Source organism: Spinacia oleracea, chromosome 4, assembly GCF_020520425.1.
Source record: "Spinacia oleracea cultivar Varoflay chromosome 4, BTI_SOV_V1, whole genome shotgun sequence".
Taxonomy (NCBI): Eukaryota; Viridiplantae; Streptophyta; class Magnoliopsida; order Caryophyllales; family Amaranthaceae; genus Spinacia; species Spinacia oleracea.
In genome coordinates this window covers 54,043,737-54,069,623 of record NC_079490.1, presented here as the reverse complement: position 1 = coordinate 54,069,623, position 25,887 = coordinate 54,043,737, and the positions used below count along the sequence as shown (strand labels likewise).

At 37.4% G+C, this 25,887-nt stretch overlaps 2 protein-coding genes across 2 annotated transcripts; both read right to left on the bottom strand.

The window, feature by feature from the left end:
• Positions 1-10,132: 10,132 nt before the first annotated feature.
• LOC110793725 (uncharacterized) lies at positions 10,133-24,732 on the bottom strand. Its single transcript, XM_056843736.1, has 10 exons — positions 24,549-24,732; positions 24,134-24,435; positions 23,863-24,048; positions 23,625-23,735; positions 23,453-23,536; positions 23,257-23,355; positions 10,869-10,973; positions 10,706-10,775; positions 10,506-10,604; positions 10,133-10,413 (listed from the first exon to the last, which is right to left on the bottom strand). Exons 2-6 carry the CDS (start codon positions 24,277-24,279, stop codon positions 23,298-23,300), a joined length of 585 nt encoding a protein of 194 aa, XP_056699714.1. The 5' UTR covers positions 24,280-24,435; positions 24,549-24,732; the 3' UTR covers positions 10,133-10,413; positions 10,506-10,604; positions 10,706-10,775; positions 10,869-10,973; positions 23,257-23,297.
• On the bottom strand, positions 11,885-17,235 carry LOC130472516 (uncharacterized). The gene is made up of 2 exons (XM_056843735.1): positions 13,608-17,235; positions 11,885-12,024 (listed from the first exon to the last, which is right to left on the bottom strand). Exon 1 carries the CDS (start codon positions 16,529-16,531, stop codon positions 13,613-13,615), a length of 2,919 nt encoding a protein of 972 aa, XP_056699713.1. The 5' UTR covers positions 16,532-17,235; the 3' UTR covers positions 11,885-12,024; positions 13,608-13,612.
• Positions 24,733-25,887: the final 1,155 nt, after the last annotated feature.

Sequence of the window (25,887 nt, the reverse complement as noted above, 5' to 3'; positions counted from 1 at the left end):
TGTTTCTCAATGAAAGATTTAGGAGAGGCACAGTACATATTGGGCATCAAGATCTATAGGGATAGATCTAAGAGGATGATTGGACTAAGCCAGAGCACTTACATTGACAAAGTGCTAGCTAGGTTCAATATAACGGGAGCCAAGAGAGGCCATCTACCCATGTCACATGGAATATACCTAAGAAAGACTCAGTGTCCCAAGACATCTGATGAGCCTAGAAGGATGAATAAAATTCCATACACTTCGGTTTTTGGATCCATCATGTATGCTATGATTTGTACAAGGTCGGATGTTCGTTTGCACTCAGTGCAAAGAGCAGGTACCAGTCAGACCCAAGTGAGGCGCATTGGACTGCTGCCAAGAATATCCTAAAGTACCTGAAAAGGACAAAGGATCATTTTCTTGTCTATGGTGGTACAGATGAGTTGATTGTTTGAGCCTATACGGAAGCAAGCTTTCAAACCGACAGAGATGATTTCAGATCACAGTCTGGTTTTGTGTTCTGCCTCAATGGCGGAGCAGTAAGCTGGAAAAGTGCTAAGCAAAGCACTATTACGGATTCTACAACTGGAGCCGAGTACATTGCTGCCTCAGAAGCAGCAAAGGAAGCTGTTTGGATTCAGAAGTGCATCGAAGAACTTGGGGTTGTCCCCTCCATTAAAGGACCAATGGCTTTGTATTGCGACAATAGCGGAGCCATTGCCCAGGCAAAGGATCCTAGGAGCCAGCAGATCGAGAAGTCCAAGCACGTATTGCGATGATTTCACATACTTCGAGAAATCGTTTAAAGGAAAGAAATCGAGATTTTCAAGGTTGGAACTGACTACAACGTCGCGGATCCATTGACTAAACCGTTGCCACCAGTGAAGCACAAAACACATGTAGCAACCATGGGAATCAAGCATGTTGGAGAATGGCTTTGATTTTCTAAGTTTTGTTTTAGAACATCTGTTAGATCTGTGTTTAAAACAATTGGTTTAACCATTTAATATTTATGAAACTCTTTTTTTTCATATTCATTTAATTTTGGTTTAGTTTTAAGTGAAAAGTCCAAGTGATCCAAAACATTCAAATGGGATGTGAAGATGTATTCTTCGACAAAGAAACACCCATAGGTGAACTTGAATATTGATGTCACAAAGGATCCCTAATCCAGGTCATTGAAAGGTGGACGACCAATGACTAATGAAGATTAGATTGCAAGTAGATTTGTAGTTCGGTATCTTTAACTAGATTGACTGGATGTCAAAATCTTTTGAATGGATACTTATTGGAACTTGTATCGGATTGACCAGGAGAACACTTTAAGAGATTAAAGTCATGTCATAAGTAGTTCTTATTAATGGTGATCAGAACCATTCCTCAAAACATGAGTAATTATGATTGCTCGTTTGAATATTAGTTCCCTCTAATGCTCGCTAAACGTCGCACCGTAAAAGGAGACTATAAAAGCAATTATTGGGCGTACAATGAATCAAAGTGAGTGTTCATAGATTGCAGGTATTGTCCTCCTATCTTTGATAAGATATGGTGTGGTTGTGTAACAAGGCCTCTCGGAGAGTTAGATACTGTGAAAATGCATGGTCGTGCTCAGAATGGTTAAGGCTTAACCTTCTGTAAAAGTTTAATAGTTGAAATCAGTAATCCGAGAAATAATTCTGGACCTAATAAGGATGGCTTGGATCTTACCTTATGTTTAGCAAATAACACTAAGCGACAAAGGAATGTGAATGCAAACTTGTCTGAATAACAAGTGGGAGACTGAAGGAAATATGTCCTTTACCCAAGGTGCATTAGTCTAATACCAAGGTTCAGATTAATTACGAACATTGAATTCAGTGAGATCAAGTAATCGGAACAGCTAGCTGGAGCAATGCTTCCGATCAGTGAGTTCTAATCTATATTAGGCTCACAACTTACTCTTGACTGAACCATTGGCATGTAATAGATCATCAGATTAAATGAATCGGAAATTCATTTAATAGCTTTCCGGGAAATATTGCGGAAAAACATAACTATACGATAAGACGTTGGATCAGAATCGTATATAGTATCGCGAATATTCGTGATCTAGGCGAAACGAATAATCGTATCGTTAGACAGTGATTCGTCAAGTACTATAGCATTGGACGCGGATAAGAGCATGGCAAGGCTGCCGGCACATCGGGCCAAGCGCGCAAGCGCGCAAGGCCCAAAAAGCGCAGCAGCTCGCCAGCGCGCGAGAAAGGCTCGCCGGGCTGTGGCTGGGCGCCTGTGGACAAAAGCACTAGCAACAAGCAACAGCGGGGGCCAAGGACCATGGCTACGTTGCCGTGTGCATGCTGCTTCGTGGGCTTTGTGCGTGAGCTGGCCGGTTGAGGCCTTGTGCCTTGGCCGGTCTTGTTATAACCATTAGGGTTATGACACCTCACCAGTTCTCCTTATGTTTTCCACAAAAACACCCAACTAATTACGTACATTATTTTTAACCTAAATCAAAAGAGAAACCCTAATCTCTTTTGAGCCTCCGTTTAAACTGTTCTTCCCTAAAAGCTAAAAAATCTTGAGTGACGTCTAAGCTACGAATCTCAAGAAGGATCTGAAGATGTCGGTGAACCAAGTAGAGGAACGACATTTGGAGTTCTTGTTCGTGTTCGTGATTCGTTGAACAAGGGAAAACACGCTATAAATGTAAGTTTGCTTAATTTGTACTTTATACACGGTTCCTGGCTTTGGGGATTATTCGGCTGCGTTAATATGTTTTTAACTGTATTCCACTACACAAGTTAACTAATCCAATGATGTTCTTGTGATTTCCGTACTCACTTGAACTAGGAAAGGCCTCGAAAGGAGTAATCTTGGAGGGGATTTCATACTTGAAATCCCCCTCAAATGATCTTCCAAACTCCATTTACAATTTCAAGTTTTAATCTTTATGCTTTGTTTTCAAAAAAAACATGACTAGTAAGTTGAGACTTTCATTCTTGAAAGTGTTCCTTACAACAATCATCATACAAATCTTCAAAAAAATCTAACTTTGTGCAAGTTCAAGGATGTTTGGAAAAGTGCAAACCCTTTTCCAAACTAGAACATATGAACATCCAACTTTCTATGTTCAATATACAAGTTCTATTTTCCATATTCAATGATGTTTAAATGAGATCAACTTCTCTTTAAACTAGAATCAATTTCAAATCATGGAGCATATTAAAGGTGAAGCTTTTTAACATGAAAAGGTCAATTCTTTAAGAACCAAGCCTCCTAATTTCAATATTCAAGTTCAAGTTCAAGTTCTATTTCAATATTTAAAATCAATGATGCTTTTAGATGAGCAACTCATCCAAAGTTAAGATTTTTAGAGAATTGAATCTGTGTCGGGCCAGAAGCATCATCACAAATAGAAAAGGAATTATTGAAATGCGTACAACATCGTTTAGGTGTAAAACCACATAACCTTGAAGATCGTTTGGAAGATAATTTGAGGGGGATTTCAAGTATGAAACACTAGAGGAAAAAACATCATAAGTTGCCCTTAAAATAGGCTTATAAGTTGCCCTTTATAAGTGCCACCTATGGCTGGGTGACTTTTGTAAAATTATCAAAAGTTGCCTTAACAAGGAAAACTTATAAGCTTATAAGTTGCCCTTGTTTGCAACAAGGGAAACTTATGTGAAACTTATAAGTCCTTCTTATTTTCGTTATGAGGAAGCACCATTAGTGAGGGATAGAATAGAGTTCGCAGCAATAGCGAGTAGAATATAGCAGCTAGTAATTGGAATTAGTAGTTCAGATTTTCGATTCTTAGTTATTTCAAACACAATTTTCGGTTTCTCTTTCTCTTTTTAGTTTGAGTTTGAGTTTTTTTTTTCAGTTTTTCTTTCTCTTTTTAAGGAGTTATAAAACAATTAGGCATCTTCATGAGAGCTATAACTTCAATTGATTCAGTCGATTGAACCCTATAAAGATATTTCAACACCAAAGAGCTTACATACACTCAATTTCCTGGAATGTCACGTATTCATTCAGGAATCACAGCTTTATCAAGCAGAAATAGACATTCTATTGGCATTTGTTGCACTTGTTTCAAGTTATAAAACTCATTAATTTCCCTGTACACAAAGTCAGCAAATTTCCCACAAAAATTAGTTTTTTTTGTTTTTTATTTAACATAAATTGACAGCATTTATCACTCACAAATCATTTTCCCCTTAATGACAAAGAAAGTAACGAATTAATCACATAAAAATTACGGCAAAAAGCTGTAAACCCAGATTAATCAAAATCCATTAAATTGAAAATTCATTCATAATAGGAACAAATTGGATAAAATTAGAAATACCTTCAACCAAAGTCAGGAAATAAAACATGATTTACAAAGAATTACAACCCTAAATAAACAAAGGAAATTTTACAATTAATTGAATAAGAAGAAGAAGACCTGATAAGGGTAGCGCCAACGACGAGAACAGAACCATGAGAGTGACGATAAGACGAGCTTTGGCTTTGTGTATACGCTTTGGGCTGATTGTAGAGGAGAACCGGCCGGTGATTTTCTCGCCGATGGAGAAGGGGCAGAGGAGATGAGAGTTGTACGTGTTGAGGAGGAGAGTCTGCGAGTAGCGAAAACACGGGAGCAAAGAATGAGAGTATGTGTTTAGGTTAGGCTGCGCTTGTCTGAAACTGGAGGGAAATTTTTTATCTTTTTTTTTTTATTTATTTTCCTCCAAGGTTGCCCTTGTGTGATAAGGGCCACCTATAAGAAGCCACTTTCAAGGATTTTTCTACTAGTGAAATCCCCTCCAAGATTACTCCTTTTGAGGCCTTTTGTAGTTCCGACACAGATTCAATTCTCTAAAAACCACATATTATTAAGTCGTTCGGATTTCAAATGCAATAATACAATTTCAATATCGTCATTTCAATACTGCAATTTCAATATCGTCATTTCAATACCGCACTTTCAATATTCGCAATTTTAATATCGCAATTTCAATATCGCACTTTCAATACCGCACTTTCAATAATGCACTTTCAATATCACAATTTCAATATCGCACTTTCAATATCGCACCCTTTACTCTCCTTCTTCAAGGTGATGTGGTTTTACACCTAAACGATGTTGTACGCATTTTAATAATTCCTTTTCTATTTGTGATGATGCTTTACGTGTTTATTGCTTTCATACCCCAATATGCTAAATAGAACAAAATACAAAAGGTTACATCAACAAGGATAATTTTTTAACAACCCGGCCTTAGGTTTCTTAAATCAACTTTAAAGAAAAGTGACCACATAAAGTAGCAAATTCAACGTTCTAAAATGCATGATTCAACCAACCTAGTGCCATGATTAGGATTTTTCAAAAAGATCCTTGTCTTGTGTTTGAATGTGTTTCTAAAGCCTACCAAAATAAGCACTTCGTTCCCGTACCCGAATCTCACACGTTCGGTTTCAAGATTCAATGCCTTATCCGGCCAAAAGAGTCAACTTTGATCCTTCCAAATGTGACCCTTAATATTGTTTGGTGGCGACTCCGTCAAGGTTCAAAATTTCGAAAGTCGTAGGGGTATTTTGCGCACTTTCCTATACTTTGATCTTTGATTTTCTATGTTCAAAATTCAATTACATCACTTGTGTGAACCTAGAATTTGGCTCCCCTTTTAGGGGTGGGATTGAGAAGATCAAGTCAAATCTAGTTGATCACACACTTGACAAATTGAACAAGTTAGGGACTTTGGTGAGTCTTAAACAAGATTGATCAAGCTCTCATAACTTACATACAAAATTCAATGTACAAACTATACGAAATACGAAAAATACCACTACAAGAGAAAATAAATAAATAAATAAAAAAAAATAAAAAAAAAACCCTACACCATGATGACATTTTCACCATCAATTTTCTCGTAGGTAGTGAACATGTCTTTGTTGGTGAAGATGTGTCTCGTTGCTCCAGTAACAACGATCCATTGAGCAACATTACCTGTCAAGTTAGCTTTTGAAATAACAGCAACAAAATTGTTAGGATCAGAAACTTCATTAGCTTCAGCAAGGTTGCCTTGACTCTGACCAGGCTTCTTCTTGGATATGCAATCCTTGGATTTGTGACCAGCCTTCCCACATTCAATACAATTTCCCTTCAACTTATACTTCGATCTGAATTTTCCCTTGAGGCTTGAAAGGACTGCCTTTCCCTTGAACTTATCAGAATATGTATTAGGCTTGGGTTCTACAAGGCTAGCCTTAGCAGAAAGAAAACACAGAATTACCCTTATCCTTAATACGATACTCCTCCTCGTTTTTCAGGTGACCTACAAGCTCCTTTAAGGTAAGGTCTTTTATTATGCATTAACTGATTACGAAAATCTTTCTGTGATGGGGGGGGGGGGGTTCTCAATCAACGCAATAGCAAGAGTAATATCACAAATTTGAAGCCCTTCAGTAGCCATTGGAATGCACACATTCTCATTAGTATGAATCTGATCTATAATTGGTTTATCATCCTCAACTTGAAAGCCTAACCATTTACTAACACAATAACGTTTAGTACCAGCATCATTAGTCCCATACTTCTTATCTAATGCATCCCAAATTCTCCTAGCATGATTATAACCCATATAGATTTCAAGCAATGCATTCGACAAATGATGCAACAACATGCCCTTACACGTCCTATCATCCTTAGAAATTTCAACTCAAAATCATGCAATTCATTTTCATCAATAGGTTCGACAACATCACCAATCACATAAGCAACATAAATTTGTTCCATATAAAATCTCATCCTACCAGCCCTATGTTTATAATGCTTGCCATCAAGAGGTTATATTTTCGACATGTCAGGAATAAGAAATTTCGAATTCATATTCGTCTTTTAGATTTTTGTGATAATACGAAAATTTGAACAAACTTATCTGGTTGATGAACAATCGTGGACATCCACTATCCTAAAAGAAGATTCCGCGCTCCCTCTAGGTGCAGTAGAAAAGAATGCGGTCGCCCTCCAGGATTAGCGCAACGCCGACTTTGTGTGCACTCACAAAACCAGATGGAGTCAGAACATATGCCCAAAATCAAGAGCAATTTTGTGTGAGAGAAATGAATATGTGTTTCAAATTTCTGGAAATATGTTTGTTTAGGCGCTTGGGAATGCGGTTCGCGAGCGTGTGGGTGGGTTTTTTTGGCCTTACCTATTCTTTTTGGTACCAGGTTGTTTTGGTTAAGTCCTTGTTACGAGAATCTGTATTGATTGCCTAACCGTTGGATTGATTAACATTAATTGTTGCCGTTACATCCTTCATGATTCTGTCCGTTTTTGTACTTAGTACTTGGCCCAAGGCCCGTGCCCGGGCAGGCCTGGCCGTCGCGTGCGTGTGTGTGTGTTATGTGTCCAACCGTATAACTCTCACACTTTCTCAAACAAGAGTTACAACCACACCCCAATAAATAAACATGGAGAATATGAAGAGTTCTTTCAATATGAAACTCTTTTATTTTACACTCTTTTCTATTATATTTCCCAACAATAACTTCTAACAAGTTGTTCACAACCCGTAATCCGTTTAACCCAACCATTTACGATCAGTAATTCATAACGAGTATTTGTTCTTTGGAAATTTTTACTTTTTATCTTCCATTGCTTTAAATAAATTAGCATCATATTCTTCTAAAAGTAAGGTCTAAAATCTTTACTATAGAAAAGAAACTATGATAGGCAACAACAACTCATGTGGTGTGGGCCAAGCTAAGCTATCTAGTTTCAGACCATGGATGAACTAATCACAGCTGTTCAAATAAATTAGGCCATTAATGATATTGATGCTCAACTTCTATAAGTCATACGGAGTACCTCACGACATGGGTAAGCAAATATATTTGCACATTGCAACGTGGATTACAAGTACAGGGGAAAAGGGACCATGCCAGCACACAAAACAGCCAAAGCACACTAAAAAGGAAATAAAAAAGAAGAAAATTTTCCTTTGTTGTCCTTTTCTTTTACTTTTTCATCCTATATTTGTAATTGACTTATTTCCTAAATTAGCAAGTGGAGTACTCAGCAGTCGGTACATATCACTATATCAGATCCTAAACTAGCAAGTGGAGTACTCAGTAGTCGGTACATATCACTATATCAGATCCTAAATTAGCAAGTGGATTATCACTATATCAGACTCATCAGAGCATACAAAGGTACGGACTACGGAGTAATCCTCCGTATTTAGCATGTGGTTATTGAAATGAAAATAAATCTTCTTGTTCTTAATTTGGTAATTGCATCTCCAACACGAGGTTACGTCTCGGCTTCAGCAATCTGAAATCCCGTGTAAATGATATGGAGTATTGGGAAAAGAATATCAGACGACAAATAGGGTACCAATCCACAAGGACAAAATAAAAATAACAAGTTGAAACCTACTCATGCATCCTTGTTTAAACAATATACTCCGTACCAAATTTCAATAAATTGAAATGGTTCCAAAGGTTCAAACTATAGGGTAGGTAGGAAAATAAACTTTGTGGCACTATATGTCTTCACAATTACCAATAAAGTATAATTGTTGAGCCTCAGTCAAAAGGTGATACAGATGGAATACATTTGTATACTCAGTCAAGAGGTGATTTAGTTAAGTGACAAATATATATGTGACGCAAAGGGACACCTCTTCTTATTATTAATAAATATATATATTACAATATCTAACTATTTTTAACCTAACAATTCTTAGATATATTGAGATAATACTACTAATAATATGGTAATCCTAATTTTAAGATAATACAAATATTATGTTAATCCTAATAGTAACATAATATTAATATTCCTAATATAGCTTAACATCTCCCCTCAAGGTGGAGCATGTAGGTCTCTAATGCTCATCTTGTCAAGAAAAAATTCAAACTGCGCTTTTCCTAACGCCTTTGTAAAAATATCTACTAATTGCACCTTTGTTGACACATACGAAGGACAAATAACACCTTCCTTGATTGCATCTCGTATGAAATGACAATCTGCCTCAATATGTTTAGTCTTTTCATGAAAAACTGGATTATGTGCAATGTGAAGTGCTGACTGACTATCACAAAACACACGCATGCCTTGCTTTTGCTCCACGCCCAAATCTCTAAGTAGTTGCTTTAACCACTTTAACTCACATGTCAATGCTGACATCGAACGATACTCTGCTTCTATTGATGAGCGTGATACTGTATGTTTTTAGTCTTCGAGGAAACCGGAGAAAGACCGAGTAATACAAACCATCCAGTTAACGAGCGACGAGTCAAAGGACAACTAGCCCAATCCTAGTCACACCATCCCTCTAATCGCAAAGCACTATCAGAACGTAAAAGAATGCCTTGACCTGGACACTTCTTTAAGTATCGCACTACTCTTAATGCTGCTTCCTAATGTTTTTCCTTTGGTGTCTGTATAAAATGTGCACAGAATATGTCAAATCTAGCCTAGTCACGGCCAAGTAAATTAGACGGCCTACGAGACGTCTATATTTCTCTACATCTTCCAGTTCCTTTCCCTCTGCAAGTGCTAGCTTATGATTTTGTTCTATTGGAAAATATGAGGGTTTTGCACCTAGTAGACCTGTTTCGCAAATAATATCTAAAGCATATTTTCGCTGACATACATAAAAGCCACTCTTGCTACGTGCAACCTCCAATCCTAGAAAATATTTCAGACACTAGTGGAAAAACAGTCATTTGCGTCGGTCATTTAAGCCCATTTGCGTCGCATATTGGTGCGACGCAACTGGCCGCGACGCAAATGAAAAAGTCATTTGCGTCGCACTTTTGTGCGACGCAAATTTGAGTCATTTGCGTCGCAGTTTTACTAAACAGCGACGCAAATGACTTTTTTTTTTACATCCAGAAAAAGTCATTTGTGTCGCTGTTTTACTAAACTGCGACGCAAATGACTATCCAGGATGTCAAAAAAAAGTCATTTGTGTCGCTGTTTTGTAAAACTGCGACGCAAATGACTCAAAATAATAAGGTCATTTGTGTCGCAGTTTTACTAAACTGCGACGCAAATGACCTTATTTCTTCTTCTTTTTTTTCATTTTTTTTATTGAACAACTTCATATTTCATGTATCTGGATCACAGTATTATATATACATGCATAAAAAAAATAGTGGAATATAGTTGAAAATTTTGACAGAATCTCCTTTGTAATATAACACTTCCCAATAATCGGGAATTATAATACATGCACCTGTCAAATATAGTTTTACAACCCCATTAAAAGGCAATCCATCATATCATATCGTTCAACCAACATGTTGATAACGAACCTAACAAACCAATATTACAACAAACTAGCTAGCTAGATTTACATCGGAATTGGTCAAAAAGTAATCAGCCCAAAATTCTTTAACCTCATTAATCTCCTCGAATGAAAAAGGCTTTGTTCTTGAATAATCCTAAAAATACACATGCAAGTATATAAATAATTAGGTCAACAATCAATAGTTATGCCTAGAGCTACTTCAATTTATTAAAGTATATCACATACCGTAGTAAGATCTTGACTATCACGATGCTTTGTAAATATATCGTATATAAAACGCATGACGTAGTAGCCACACTCTAGTGATCCCGGTTGTTGAGGACACTACATGATTAAAAAAAAACAACACAAGTAAATTTTATATGAAATTATACGTAGTAATTTTGAAAAACTTGATCTTTAGGTAAGTATTAAACTAATTATACCTGTGCCGCAATCCAATTCAATTTAGTTCCTTTAGATTTTCCATTTTGTGCCTTGTAAGTCCGAAAAGCCCTACACGTTTGACAAAAGGGGACTTATAGCTATATACTTTATTATATTTTTGTATCATGTAAATGCAAAGAATTCATAAAATACTTTACTTACAGGTTCAATTGGTTCTTAATCATCAAATTTCTCTTCTTCTACATAGAATCAAATATGTAGACCTGAGATTTAGCCAAGCAAATAACTAAAAGAATCCAATGCCTCCTACGTACAAACAATAAAATTATGTCGTTAGAAAAAAAATATTAACAACAATCAACAATATAATATGAAAAATAAATTTAAAATGTTCTTACTTTTCGAAGTATGGACATAAGATGAATGACTTAGAACTGAGTGTTGCCATGGATTGCGACATGTATAATAGAACACGATTTATATCACTATACAACATGGTTTCCGAGATCATCTCCGGGCACATGAATCCCAAAGCATTGGTAGAATGATCAAATTCATCCCACGACTCATATAAAGCCCTACATAGCTCAATAACGTTAAGACAATTGAAAATATAATAATTAGGAGAGAAAATTTAATTTAGGAAACTCACAGTATAAGAACTTGCAATATCGATATATTGAGCCATGCTCCCGAGAGAAGTTGATTGATGTCTTCAACGGCGATAATAAGTTCACGGTCGTTGTCAAAATTGAATGCCCTTTTACTAGCTTGCAACTTAACATCCTCCCCTTCTTTTAATTTAGAAACCATAGTTTTCATACAATTGCACTGAACTCCCAATTTTTGCGAGCTAAATTTGGGAAGAATTTGTTTGTTTGCCTTAGTGTTGGACCCTTTTGTCTCGCGTTGACTTTCAACCATTACCTCTTTCCCTTTAGGCTCTTTGCTTGTAGCCCTTTTCTCGTTAGGCTCTTTTCTTGCAGGCTCATTTACCTGAGTTATGAATTTCAAATAACCATATACATATTAGTGAACATAAGTGTATGATATAATATTTTCGAGTCAAATTTGATGCATAATGATAAGTTACCTCAGGACTCGTCACAAGAGAAACCAATTTTGTTGGCCACTGAGTGAAAGTACCAAGAGCTTGTCCAAGTTTCTTTATAAATTGAGAAGGCACGGGGACTGAAGCTTCTTTATACGCGGGCTCAAATTCATCAACGCTCACCTTCACGTTATCGGCAACGAGGTTGTTATGGTGACCAAGAGTAAATTCCGGATGTATAGTACCAAAGGCAACAAAGACTTTCTCTGAGTTTATCAACAAGTATAGCCGGCAGGAGGTAGGTTCCTTTATTTGAAAAAAACAACATGTTAGAAAAATTTCATTTTCGCAACCATTTATAACCATTTATAAGTTCAATATTGAACCTAAGCTAGGACTCATTCAAAACCATTTATAAGTTCAATATAACCTAAATATGCAAAACTGAACAGATCAGAACTGATCTGCACAGACCAGAACTGGTCTGCACAGACCAGAACTGATCTGCACAGACCAGAACTGGTCTGCACAGATCAGTTCTGGTCTGCACAGATCAGGTAACTGGTCTGTACAGATCAGTTCTGGTCTGTGCAGATCAGTTCTGATCTGTGCAGACCAGAACTGATCTGCATAGACCAGGACTGGTCTGCACAGACCAGGACTGGTCTGCACAGACCAGGACTGGTCTGCACAGACCAGGACTGGTCTGCACAGACCAGGACTGGTCTGCACAGACCAGGACTGGTCTGCACAGACCAGGACTGATCTGCATAGATCAGTTCTGGTCTGTACAGATCAGTTCTGGTCTGTGCAGATCAGTTCTGATCTGTGCAGACCAGAACTGATCTGCACAGACCAGGACTGGTCTGCACAGACCAGGACTGGTCTGCACAGACCAGGACTGGTCTGCACAGACCAGGACTGGTCTGTGCAGATCAGTTCTGGTCTGTGCAGACCAGTTCTGGTCTGTGCAGATCAGTTCTGATCTGTGCAGACCAGAACTGATCTGCACAGACCAGAACTGGTCTGCACAGACCAGAACTGATCTGCACATTAAAATCGATCCGGGACTTGCATTCAACAACCAATACGAAGTAAACAAGAGTTCATGCAAATTCAAAACTATTTCATAATATAATTCATAAAAATAAAATTAAAAAGAAAGAAAATGAAGCCTAAAATGACATTTTCGCTCCCGATTTTCCCAAAATGAACCTAATGACTCTTTTAAAACCATTTATATGTTTAATATGATTAGTAAAAGGTTATAAGACTCATTGAAATCCATTTATGCACGGTTAAAGGTCGTTTGGGTCGTTATAGGTCATATGTAGACTTAAAATGGCATTTTCGCTCCCGGTTTTCCTAAAATGAACCTAAGGACTATTTTTAAACCATTTATAAGTTTAATATGATTAAAAAAAGGTTATAAGACTCATTGAAATCCATTTATGCACGGTTAAAGGTCGTTTGGGTCGTTATAGGTCATATGTAGACTTAAAATGGCATTTTCGCTCCCGGTTTTCCTAAAATGAACCTAAGGACTCTTTTTAAACCATTTATAAGTTTAATATGATTAGAAAAAGGTTATAAGACTCATTGAAATCCATTTATGCACGGTTAAAGGTCGTTTGGGTCGTTATAGGTCATATGTAGACTTAAAATGGCATTTTCGCTCCCGGTTTTCCTAAAATGAACCTAAGGACTCTTTTTAAACCACTTATAAGTTTAATATGATTAGAAAAAGGTTATAAGACTCATTGAAATCCATTTATGCACGTTTAAAGGTCATGACAATCTCATAATCTTTGGAACTCCATCAAAATTTCCCTTTTTTAAAAATCAAAACCGATAAAAATTACAAAATCAAGTTCATGGAATCGGCTTACCTCTCTCACTCTTTCTCTTTTGCAACATAAAATCCTTCACCGTGATCTCGACGAGTAAGACTCATGTTAACATCATCAATTGTTTGAGGAATATGCCACGAGGAAGGTGGAGTCTCATTAAACTGTTCATCATATTCTTCTTCATCATCTACATCCTCGACCCCAAGTATTCTTCTTTTGCCTTCAAGAACAACTGACCAACTACGATCGGCAGGGTCAACAACATAAAAGACTTGTTTTGCCTGTGATGCTAATATGAATGGATCTTCAAGATGCCCGACTCGACTAAAGTTTACAAGTGTCAAGTACCCATGTTCATCACTTTTGACACCGCGACTAATATCAACCCACTTGCACCGGAATAGAGGTATCTTAAATTCCTTATATTGCAACTCTAATATTTCTTCAATTACTCCATAGTAACAATACTTCTTATCTACAAGTGTTCTATCTCTCGCACTAGCATATTCCGAAGACAAGCCCATTGCCGTAACACCACTATTTTGCATCGTCGTTTTGTCATCTTGTCTCTTAGTGTAAAAAGAATAGCCATTGATGTCGTACCCCTCATAAGAGATGACTTGACATTTAGGACCATATGCCAACCATCTCAACGTGTCAGATACAACCTCAGGCGTTTCGGTGATTTGATCCATCACTCGACTCTTGAACCATGTGAGGAACGAACGATTATGCTCTGTTATCAGTTGAGGACCATTTTTTGAAGGATATTGCTCTCTAAGAAACTCCATGTGCTCATCCACATATGGATGGACTTCACTAACAGTTTGCACCACAAACAACTCAATCTTACTCATCATTTCTGAACGGATTGATATCCTTTTCCTGCCGATTGTACCTTGACCCCCAAGTCTCCCTTCATGTCGAGACTTTGGTACTCCAATTTCTTTCAAATTATTCAAATATTGAGCAACCCATGCGGCAACTTCCTCAGCAACGGTTCGTTTGACAATACTAGCTTCAGGTTTGGCCGGATTCATCACTCTATCTTTCAAGGTACCCATCTCTCGTTCAAAGGGATACATGTACCTCATACAAACTGGCCCACAAAGCTTAATTTCACGAACAAGATGAATAATCAAATGAGGCATCATGTCAAAGAATGATGGCGGAAAATACTTTTCAAACCGACACATGGTCTCAAGTACATCCGCCTGCAAATCATCCAGTATTGTTGGATTGATCACCTTGCTACAAATCGTGTTAAAAAAGAAACACAATCTTGTAATGGTATACCTCACTGGTGGCGGCAATATTCCTCGAATTGCAACCGGCAACAATTGTTGCATCAACACGTGACAATCATGAGATTTCATTCCAACTAATTTCAAGTCAGACATGGACACAAGGCTACGAAAATTTGAAGAGTATCCAGCAGGGACCTTTAAGCCATGCAAAGACTCACAAAAGCTAACTTTCTCCTTTTTAGACAAGGTGAAGCAAGCTGGGGGAAGGTACCAGCGTTTTCCCCTCTCTTGAGGTGCCAACTCGGAGCGACCCATAGCAGCCATACCTTTTCTAACTTTAGGCCCATCCTTCGTTTTCCCTTGCATATTCAACAATGTCCCAACAATGGCATCACAAACATTCTTCTCAATATGCATTACATCCAAACAATGCCTAACTTCCAAATGTCTCCAATATGGGAGATCCCAAAGCGTAGACCTCTTCTTGTAACCACCACTTGACTGACCTTTATAAGGCTTACCAAACTCTGTCTCAATGTCTTTAACCCGTTCATAAACCTCACACGCACATAAGGGAGTAGGAGCTTCTCTCTTCTCCACTTCTCCATTAAAAGCTTTCTTCTCTTTTCGAAAGGGGTGATCTTCGGGAAGATACATCCGATAATCCATGTATACATCTTTCCCACAAAACTTTAGGCGCCTCGAGACCAAATCATCATGACAAACTGGACATGCCTTCTTTCCCTTTACAGAATACCCTGACAAATTTCCATAAGCTGGAAAGTCATTTATCGTACAAAAAATCATGGCACGTAAAGTGAAATTGGTTTTGGTGTATGCATCAAACATCAACACCCCTTCATCCCACAACAATTTCAAATCTTCAATGAGTGGCTCTAGATACACATCTATGTCATTTCCGGGTTGTTTAGGCCCAGAGATCAAGAGAGACAACATGATGTATCTACGCTTCATGCATAACCAAGGCGGCAAATTGTATATGGTGAGAAGAACCGGCCAAGTGCTATATTGGGTACTAAGTGTCCCAAATGGGTTCATTCCATCCGTGCAAAGACCAAGCCTAAGATTCCGAACTTCTTCACTAAAGACCTTGTACCTTCGATCAATGTTCCTCCATTGTGGAGAATCAGCAGGATGCCTCATTAACCCATCTTTCTTCCTCCCTTCGGCATGCCACCTCAAGAGTTTTGCAGTTTTCGCTTCTGAGAAAAGGCGCTTAAATCTTGGTATAATTGGAAGATACCAAAGCACCTTAGCCGGAGTAGGTTTCTTCTTAGTTGATGTTGAATTATTATCCACGATCTTGTAACGGGACGATCCGCATCTTGGACACTCATGCAGATTTGCATACTGCTTTCGATACAACACACAATCATTTGGACATGCATTATCACCATTATCACAATGATTATGCTGACTCGAGCTCGGCATACTAGAGCTTGCCCCATGATCTATGCTCTCACCATGCCATGTCCACGTCGTGTAGTTACTCTTAAAACCGCGACGAATTATGTGATCAAAAATATCATCAATATCCCGATACCCCCTTGAATTATTGCAATCACAACAAGGACATTGAATTAAACTTGATTCATGTTCTGATTGATGTTTCAAGGCAACCTTACTGAACTCTTGAATCCCTTGTAAGAACCTTGTAGAAAATCGTTTACTACCATACATCCAACTTCGATCCATTTTCAACCACTAAAGAAAAAATAATATGACCAAATTTTGTCGAAGGTTAGAATATAAACTAGGATATTCATATCATTTTAAATCCATGGCTTTATAGCTTCCAACTAAACCTACCATAACTAATAACAAGTTCCCATAACGTACAATTCATTTCACATCACAAATTCACAAACCCAAAATTTTGTAGCAAACCCAAAACATGATTTCATGTATCACCTAAATTCATTTCATAACCTAAATTCATTTCATAACCTACACAAACCATCTCATAAACCTACACAAACCCAAAACTTCATTTCATAACTTTTAATTCAACAAATCCTAAATGTAATAAACAATTAAAATTCAACAAAACCAACTATTATAATAACATATTCCAATTCATCAAAAACTACAATTAAAATTCAACAAAACCTAAATCCTAAAATGTACCCAATTAAAATTCAACTAAATAATATCCACAATTAAAATTCAATCTTAAATTTCAATTCAAATGCATGTACAACTAAAATTCAATCATAATATCCACAATTCAAATCAAAATGCACCCTTAAAATTCATTTTAAATTTAACTAAATAATATCCACAAACTTTCAATCTTAATATCAAAATTTAAATTCAATCTTAAATGTAAACAACTAAATAAAATCCAAAACACTCAATTTAAACCTAATTATTGAAAGTTTTAATATTTAAAAACAATTTAAATCGTACCTAAGAGAGGAGGGACGAACTGAGCAGGGGCACCGGCGGAGTGGGCGGTGGCGTGGTCGGCGGCGTCACAACGACAGGCTGAGGTGGTCGGCGGCGATACAAGCAGCAGCTGCCGTGGTGGCTGGGCTGCGTTTTCAACACGAAAAAACCCGGGAGACTTGCGTTTTTCAGCAGTGAACGACGGGGATGGAACGACGAGAACGACGCAGGCCTGCCGGAGATGGAACGACGACAGCAATGAACGACGGCAGTGAGGTCCGACGGCGGTGCAGCGCCAGTGAGGTTCAGTGTTTGGGCTTAATTTGGTTTAGGAGGGAATTGTAGAAGACTTAGGTCAGTATGTAGAGAATTGCGGGATGGAGGAGGGAAACCAAAATTAAAAATCCGAAATTTTTTTACCTCAAGTGCGTCGCAGAATTAGTAAACTGCGACGCAAATGACTCTTAGAGTCATTTGCGTCGCAATTTACTAATTCTGCGACGCACTTAAGGTAAAATTTTGCGTCGCATTACTATTAATCTGCGACGCAAATGACTCTGAAAACATATTAGAGTCATTTGCGTCGCTGGTTAGTAATTATGCGACACAAATTGCTAATTTTAATGCTAATAACTGTTAATTGCGTCACATGTTTAAATGTGCGAGGCAAATATGGTGATGCAAATGATTGTTTTTCCACTAGTGAGATGACCCAGATCCTTCATTATAAAGAATTGACTCAAATATGCTTTAAAACTATTTAATGCAAATACATTGTTTTCGGCAATAATCATGTCATCAACGTGTACTAGAACGCTCACCTGTCACTCTCCTTTCGAAAGGGTGAATAGCGAGTAATCAGAATATGACTGTTTAAACCCATACTTCTTCAAAGCAATGGATAACTTTTCAAACCAACACCGGGGTGCCTGTTTCAATCCATACAATCATTTTTTATTCTGCAAACCATGTAAGTATTATCTTTATGAAACCCAGGTGGAATTTTCATATGGATTTTCTCCTCTAAATCACCATGTAAGAAAGCATTATGTACATCCATTTGATGCACCTCCAAGTTTTTCACTGTTGCAACAGCCAAGAAAGTTTGCACTGTTGACATTTCAGCAACTGGAGCAAAAGTTTCATTATAATCTGTACCTTCTATCTGATGATTGCCGAAGCACACCAATCGTGCCTTGTTGCGGATTAAATTTCCATCCTCATCTCTTTTCTCCGTATACACCCACTTGCTCCCTAGTGCTTTCTTTCCTGGAGGCAATTTTTCTAGGACCCATGTTCCTTGCCCTTCAAGTGCGTCAATTTCTGCACCCATAGCCTCTCTCCACGCTTCATATTTCATTGCCTCTTTAAAATATTTTGGGGCTCTTCCCTCTGTAATAGCTGCAATAAAATTTCTATGTTTCGCAGAAAATCTTTCATAATTAACAAAATATGTTATAGGATAGGGAGTACCTGAGCAGGATGATGTCAAGGATGAACTTTCTGATGGAACTTTATTTTTCAGTATAGTATGCATTACACAATCTCGAAGTTTGAAGGAAGGGTATTTTTGTCTCTTCCATCACCCCAACTCCTCCTCACTTCCTGAGCCTATCGTCGTACTACCAGACATAATGTTTCCTGTACTATTGCTGCTCATCTGCCCAATAGTTGTTGTCTGGCTCGAAGCAGGCGTTGTGATCTGCGCCTCTTGCTGCACTTCAGCGTGCGCTTCATGCGACACCTCGTCTAACTCCTCCTGCAACACTTGTACATCACTCGCTTCTACTGGAACACTTGATGCCCCTGTGTTTCATGCATTATTGCTTATTCCTACTGTCTCATCATCACTCCCATAATCTACCACATATTCCTCATTAGAAATTACTCCGACAACATCATCTCCCATACCCTCGGTATAAGGGAAAACCTTCTCATGAAACTTAACATCACGCGACACAAAGAATTCTCGTGTTTCTAAATCAAACAATTGCCACCCTTTCTTGCCAAATGGATATCCAATAAGAATACATTTTCTACCCCAAGAATCAAATTTGTCCCCTTTACCTCCGTTGATTATGTGTGTAACAAAGACATCCAAAAATACGAATCAACTCATACGACGGAATTTCACCAAACAACATTTCATATGGCGTTTTATTATTAAGCAAAGGAGTTTGCATTCTATTTATCAAATAACATGCCGCTAAAATACATTCCCCCCAAAATTTCTTTGGTAACTTAGCCTGAAAACGTAACGCCCGTGCCACATTTAATAAATGTTGGTGTTTTCGCTCTACCCTACCATTCTGTTGGGGAGTTCCAACACATGATGATTCAAACCAAATTCCATTTTTCAAAAAATAACCTTGCAGGCAATTAAATTCAGTACCATTATCATTTCGTATAACCTTAATATCTTGATTAAATTGACGTTTAGTCATTGCAACAAAATTCATAAACACTTCTTCAACCTCAGTTTTATTACGAAGCAAATAAATCCATACTCCTCTAGAAAAATCATCTACAATAGTTAAAAAATATCGAGCACCACAAGACGAATGTGTCTTATAGGGCCCCCAAAAATCTAAATGTATCAATTCAAACATTTCACCAGCTTTATTTTCACTAACAGTAAAAAGGACTCCTAGTATGCTTAGCACGAGGACAAACATCGCATACATTATTATTTATCCTAACATCATTACTCACAGGAGGAAGAAGCTTCACAATTCTTTCTAATGGATGCCCCATTCGTTGATGCAACAGTTCGACAACACATTCTGTCTCAACCGCACACACCTTGACCAATGGAGTTCCACAGAAAAAAATAAAGTCCATCTATTCGTTCACCCAGGCCAATCATCTTCCTCGTCAACTGGTCCTGTATAACACATATTTTGTTAGTAAATTGAATCACACAATTTGATTCATCACTCAACTACGTCACACATTATCAAGTATTAATCCTCCATTCAATTCCACCGAACCAATTTGATCCGAGTTAGTGAATTGTCCATCTGAGAGGCCTACAGGGCAATTTTGGATCGTCCGCACATTCATCAATATTGAGAGGTCGTTTGTAACATGATCTGATGCTCCGGTATCAATGATCCATAATAAATTATTATTGCATATATCTTGCAATTTTGCATTGGTTTTAGATGTCAACAGGTCAATAATCTGCTGGACTTGAGTGGAGGATACTCTTGCTAGCCCATCAGTCATCCCAGAAGCAGCCAAATAAGTTTGATGTGCCTGACTTGTGAGTTTGTTAGCTCGCACACAACCTAGTGCCCCTTGATTACTTGGCCCTGCGACACCATTGCCTCCTACACGACCTCGGCCCTCATGACCGCCTCTACTATTGTTACGGCCAGATCCTCGTCCTCCTTTTCTCCTATCATCCCACCATTCAGGAAAGCCAACTAGCTGATAACACGTCTCATCCTCGTGGCCTTCCCTGTTGCAATGGTTACAAAATCTAGTGGCATGATCTCGATACCCCAACTTACCTCGTACCTCAGTCTTGAAAGTCATAATGTTACCCTCATGTTGATGGCCTTCCTGAAGGAAATAATGCCCTTGGTCCAAGTATGCATTCACTACTACAAAAATGGGGATAGAGTACTGTTGAAATATACTTTATAGGACGCCTTAGAGGCGTTCTCCAACTCAACGCGCTATAAAGTTTATAAAACGGGTAAAAGAAGCGTTTTATATACCTAGTTATAAAGTACAGCGATAAGAGATAAGCGTCCTCTATTCCCTTCCTAAAATCAGGAAATAAAGAAGGAATATAGAACGGTTAACGTATATAACCGTCTCCTATACTCTATAATAAAGCGCGCCTTCCGCACATAACCGTCCTCTATTCTTCCTATTAAATATTGAGATTAGAACATCTTCCGTACATAGGCGTACTATATACTTCATGTTTAATATTAAAATAGAAAGTTGTTTCCTTACACAACCGTTTTATATTCTACCCTTTTTTTTAATATTATTTAAAAACAGCCTACGCATTTTTTATTAATATTTTTTATTTAAAAATAGGATATTACAATTCCAGTATGTAAACCAAATCTAAAACGATAAAATAAAAATGATATCGACACGATCTTTCCAAAAATCATTTTATTAAATAACAAAATAATATTGTTCATTCTATAACAAAATCCTATTATTCATTCATAAAATAAATAAATAAATCACTGTAAAAAAAATCCAATATCACTGTAAAAAAAAAAAAAAAAATCAACAGCAACAGCAGGAACTCAACAGCAACAGCACAAACTCAACAGCGCGCAACAGCACGAACAATTCTGCAGCAACAGCAGCGTCTGCAGCAGGAACATACTGCAGCAACAGCAGCTTCTGCAGCAGGAACAACAACAACCATCTCCTTGATGAGCTAGCTTAAGTCACACTAGATCATCGTCATCATCATCTTCATCTTCATCGTTATTTGGTTGGGGATACTCGGTAACATATGAGATCCACCTCTCCCTTAGCTCGTCGATCGTAGTTTGAGAATACGTGGGAGTTTTGGAAAAATACTACAAGACTAAGTTAAAATATAAGAGTAAGAAAGAACATGATAGCAAGCAGAAATAGTATTCTTTGAGCTGTAACAAGATATTCTGATTTGCGTAGCAAACTGTAAGCCTAGCATAACAAAGGTATCTAAGATCCGAGTAAAGATGGAAGCTACTGTATTTCATAACCCTAGAACGATGAACAACTCTGCAGCCAACATTCTATACATGAATCATCGAAAAAGAATATGCCGAGTTGTGGCAAAAAAATCTCTGAATATAGAGACAACGATAATGTAAAGAAGTATATCCAAAATATCTATAAGATGAAACCTAAAAGAACAAATATATAAGCACAACATTCAAAAGGAAAGCCGCAGGTGCAGCAGTCCTCAGACCAGAGGAAGCTATCTGGATGGTCAAATTGCAATTTCCTGTGGAGATATTCTGAGTCGTTAGCTTAGCCAAACCTCTAAAGTTGCAGGCCTCAAGTTTTTGATACTGGGTCTGATAGTAGACATTAAAGGCATAGGAGATATTCCCATTAGCATCTAATCCATGACAAGAGGATCCATACCCTAGAGGAGTATAATCAGCATAAGTGCATGCAAAATTAATGTTATCTCCCAGCTTGCTCAGATCCCTAGCATATTTGGGTTAAACTCACACCATTCGTTCTCGAGATAATTGTTACTGAGAACCAAAACACCATCCCTATAGCAGACTGGATATGGAATTGGCTTCGGATGCTCAGGAAAAAACAAGAGAGTGACGATAACGAAACTGCCTACTTTACAGCTACTCTTTGGGCAATATGGTGTATGAGAAATGATATCACCTTCATTAACAAAAATTGCAATGCGAAAACCATCCTGGAACAAATTGAGAGAGACTACAGGTCGGAGATGAAAAGTGTTGAGAAGATATGACACCAGGGCCAGGAACAGGAACTCAGAGGATGATCCAACAGAACCACCAGCAGCAAAGACCACTAGTGACAGTAGCCAAACTACCTTGTGGACAAATGCAACTACACCAGACGATTAACTTATCAAATCCGAATTACTAATTAAAATTTGTACCATCTAGAGTTCTTCATTTCCTCAATTTCGGAAAATTCCCACCTTAATATTGCTAATTCACTAATGCTTTTATCACATGATCAACTAATTTTACTAGAACTGATTTCACATGAGCTGAAAAGAATGGCCCCTACTATATTATCAGAAGATCAATTTTCTATTTTATAAAAGATGTCAGACATTAAAAGCCAAGCACATTGTCCACAACCAAACAACAGTAACCCGTAGCCCAAGTTCAAGACTAACAAATATATACACAGTGCTTTATTCCAGAATAAAACAAAATCCAGCAAACAATCCAAAGACCCCAGAAATACTTCAAATACAGCAAATGTAGTAGAAATAGGAAGAGAGTTTCGATGCAATAGATTCTAGAATAAAAAATAAGCAATGCATCAGAAGCAAGCAATACCTTTTCAGGAATGAACATATGTCTCAACTCTATTGTTTCAATCATGTAGCGACCAACATAATATCCACTTTCCTTGAAGCCTGGAGGTTGGCGAGGGCACTATTATACAAGAAAGTTTACAACATAATTAAGCACCTAAGAATACAACGTATTAACAAACTAATATTGTTACGAAATTGTAATAAATATCACATACCTCAATTTTTTGCCACTTAATGAAAGGGTTCTTCTTTGTTTTTGGGATATCTTTTCGGTAATCCGCGCTAAATTTGATGATTGCCTTAAGTAATTGTTAATAGTTTAGTTATGTAATTTTAATATACTACAATAGGAAAAATATATGAAAAAATAAGTAATTTAGTACATACCTGTTGATTATTGTTTGAGCAAATTCGGGAGGTTCATTTTGTGCTCCAAGTGGATCTAACCACTGAACCAATGCAATCCATGGACAAATAACAACCAACATCCAATCCCGACTACACACACAAAAACAAAAACAAATATCATATTGTCCGGGGATGTAGGGTCAGGTACTGTGATTATAGATACTATTGTTTCTGTTGCAAAGTACTGATTAAAATATTAGCTGAAAAATTCACTTACTCTTCTATATAGGGCAAGAAGAATAGTTGATATTTATTTTTGCCATCATTGCACGCAAATACCCTATATAAATAGTCACATCGATCGTCTTCTTTTTCCACACGTCTTAGCGGGGATAGATAGGTGCAATCACAAAATCTATATAGCCCAGAGATGCCATCTTTGAGAACCATCTCACTCAGATGCCTTGCACATCAAAAAACAATTAAATCATTTTTTAGAAACCAATATATACATTTACTTGGAATCAGAAAGGGTACAACACACTTACATCATTAAAATCAACATGTGAGATGATCTTATCTCTCTTTGAAAGCACCAATCAAGCATGTCTTCATAATCAAGGCTAACACATTGATCATTTAGGAACACTCTAGCCGGGATCGTGAAGGATTTGGTTTTTCCGCTGTTTTTCATTCCAATAGCTACATCCTTGAAAACTTTAACCAAATTAGAAGTCAACTTTAACCTATCAGTTGGAGTGATCGTATACTTTCGAGTGCATGATGATTGTGATGATGGCGAGCGTGGAGATGGCGCGGTGAATTCCTTTGTTATTTGTTTATCAGCAGCCTTGTTATACATTAACACGAAAAAGAAGATAAATAAAAAGTATGTAAAAACTATAGGCTGAATGAAATAAATAAGTATCGTCATATGTAATGCATAAAATTTACATAACGTACCTTCTTTAACGGAAAAACCAAATGAGAAGGCCATATTAAAAATCTACCCGAGCTTTGACAAACAAATTTTATTTCCCCCTCGGGACATGGCAATTCTGCACTTGAGTTGACATCTTCTTTAATACAAACTCGATAATCAGTTCTTATCAGTTCATTCTCAATCAGTTCTGACCTGTTCTGTTCATATCAGTTATGTCTTTAGGATTTCAGTTAATAACTTGATATGTTAGTTGATTTGCATCAGTTCTGGTTAGTTCTGATGAGTTCATTTATTCTTTAGGATTTCAGTTTCTACCTGTTTATTTTGCGGGTATAGATAGTTGTGAGCAACAGCAAACTTGTAGATTAACTGGTTTTAAAGCTTGTAGATTAACCTGACATGATAACTAGATCAATTTAACTGAAAAAATAATGTTACATGGGGAAATGGTTGATCATTGACTTGCTCAGTAGAAAGTACAAACTTAGTTTCAGGCACAAATTCTTTCTCTGGATCATCCCTTAGAAGAGCATTAATATTAACACCAACACATCCTATTGATACGAGAAAATAGCTAGTCATCAAAATTCAATTGTAAAATTCAAGACACGGTTCCAAATTAAATTCAGGTCAAAGAAAACACCAATTAGGCCAATAAACATATTCAACGCTTATCAAACTGAACTAAACAATTTCTTATTCTTTTTTATTTTGGAAATTATCAAACTGAATTCTTTAATCATATATTACAAACAAACAAATATTCATAATCCTTAGGTTATAGGTTAAATAAAATTAAAGAGAAACATAATTAAGCACATACTAACCCTAGAAATTGAAGGCAGCAGTGGGGCAGCCGGGTTTTACCGGAGGTTGGGAGGAGGACGGAAAGCAGTGAAAGGGAGAGGCGGTGCAGCGTGAGGAGGGGCGGTGCAGAGGAGTTGCGGGTTTTCTTCCGAGCATAGGTTGGAGTGTTTTTCTGAGGGTTTTACCAGCGGTTGGGAGGCGGCCGGAAAGGGGTGCAAGAGAGCGGCGGTGCAGAGTGAGGAGCGACGGCAGAGTGAGAAGCGGCGGTGTAGAGGTTTTCGGTTTTTCTTGCGAGTAGAGGTTGGAGCACGTGTTAGGGTTAATTTTCTAAATTCGCGCGCCTAACTCATAACTTTTGGGAATTCATTTTCGATCTGCTGCCTAACTTTTGGGAGTACTGCTTAAAATTTTAATTGCTTTGTTATTTTCTTTTTTATTTTAAAATAAATGGTTGACTTGGTTTAATTAAGGTTTATTTTTTATTGTAAAAATAGTTTTGTAAAAGAATATGAAACAGTTATCTTGAAAACAATTTTATATTTTATTAAGTAT

Bases quoted from the DNA above. Each gene is read 5' to 3' on its own strand.
- LOC130472516 (XM_056843735.1), bottom strand. From the start codon at position 16,531: ATGGATCGAAGTTGGATGTATGGTAGTAAACGATTTTCTACAAGGTTC.
- LOC110793725 (XM_056843736.1), bottom strand. From the start codon at position 24,279: ATGAAAAACAGCGGAAAAACCAAATCCTTCACGATCCCGGCTAGAGTG. The intron at 24,049-24,133 runs GTAAGTGTGTTG...TTGATGTGCAAG, and splicing joins CACATGTTGATTTTAATGAT to GCATCTGAGTGAGATGGTTC. The intron at 23,736-23,862 runs GTAAGTGAATTT...TTGTGTGTGTAG, and splicing joins TTCTTGCCCTATATAGAAGA to TCGGGATTGGATGTTGGTTG.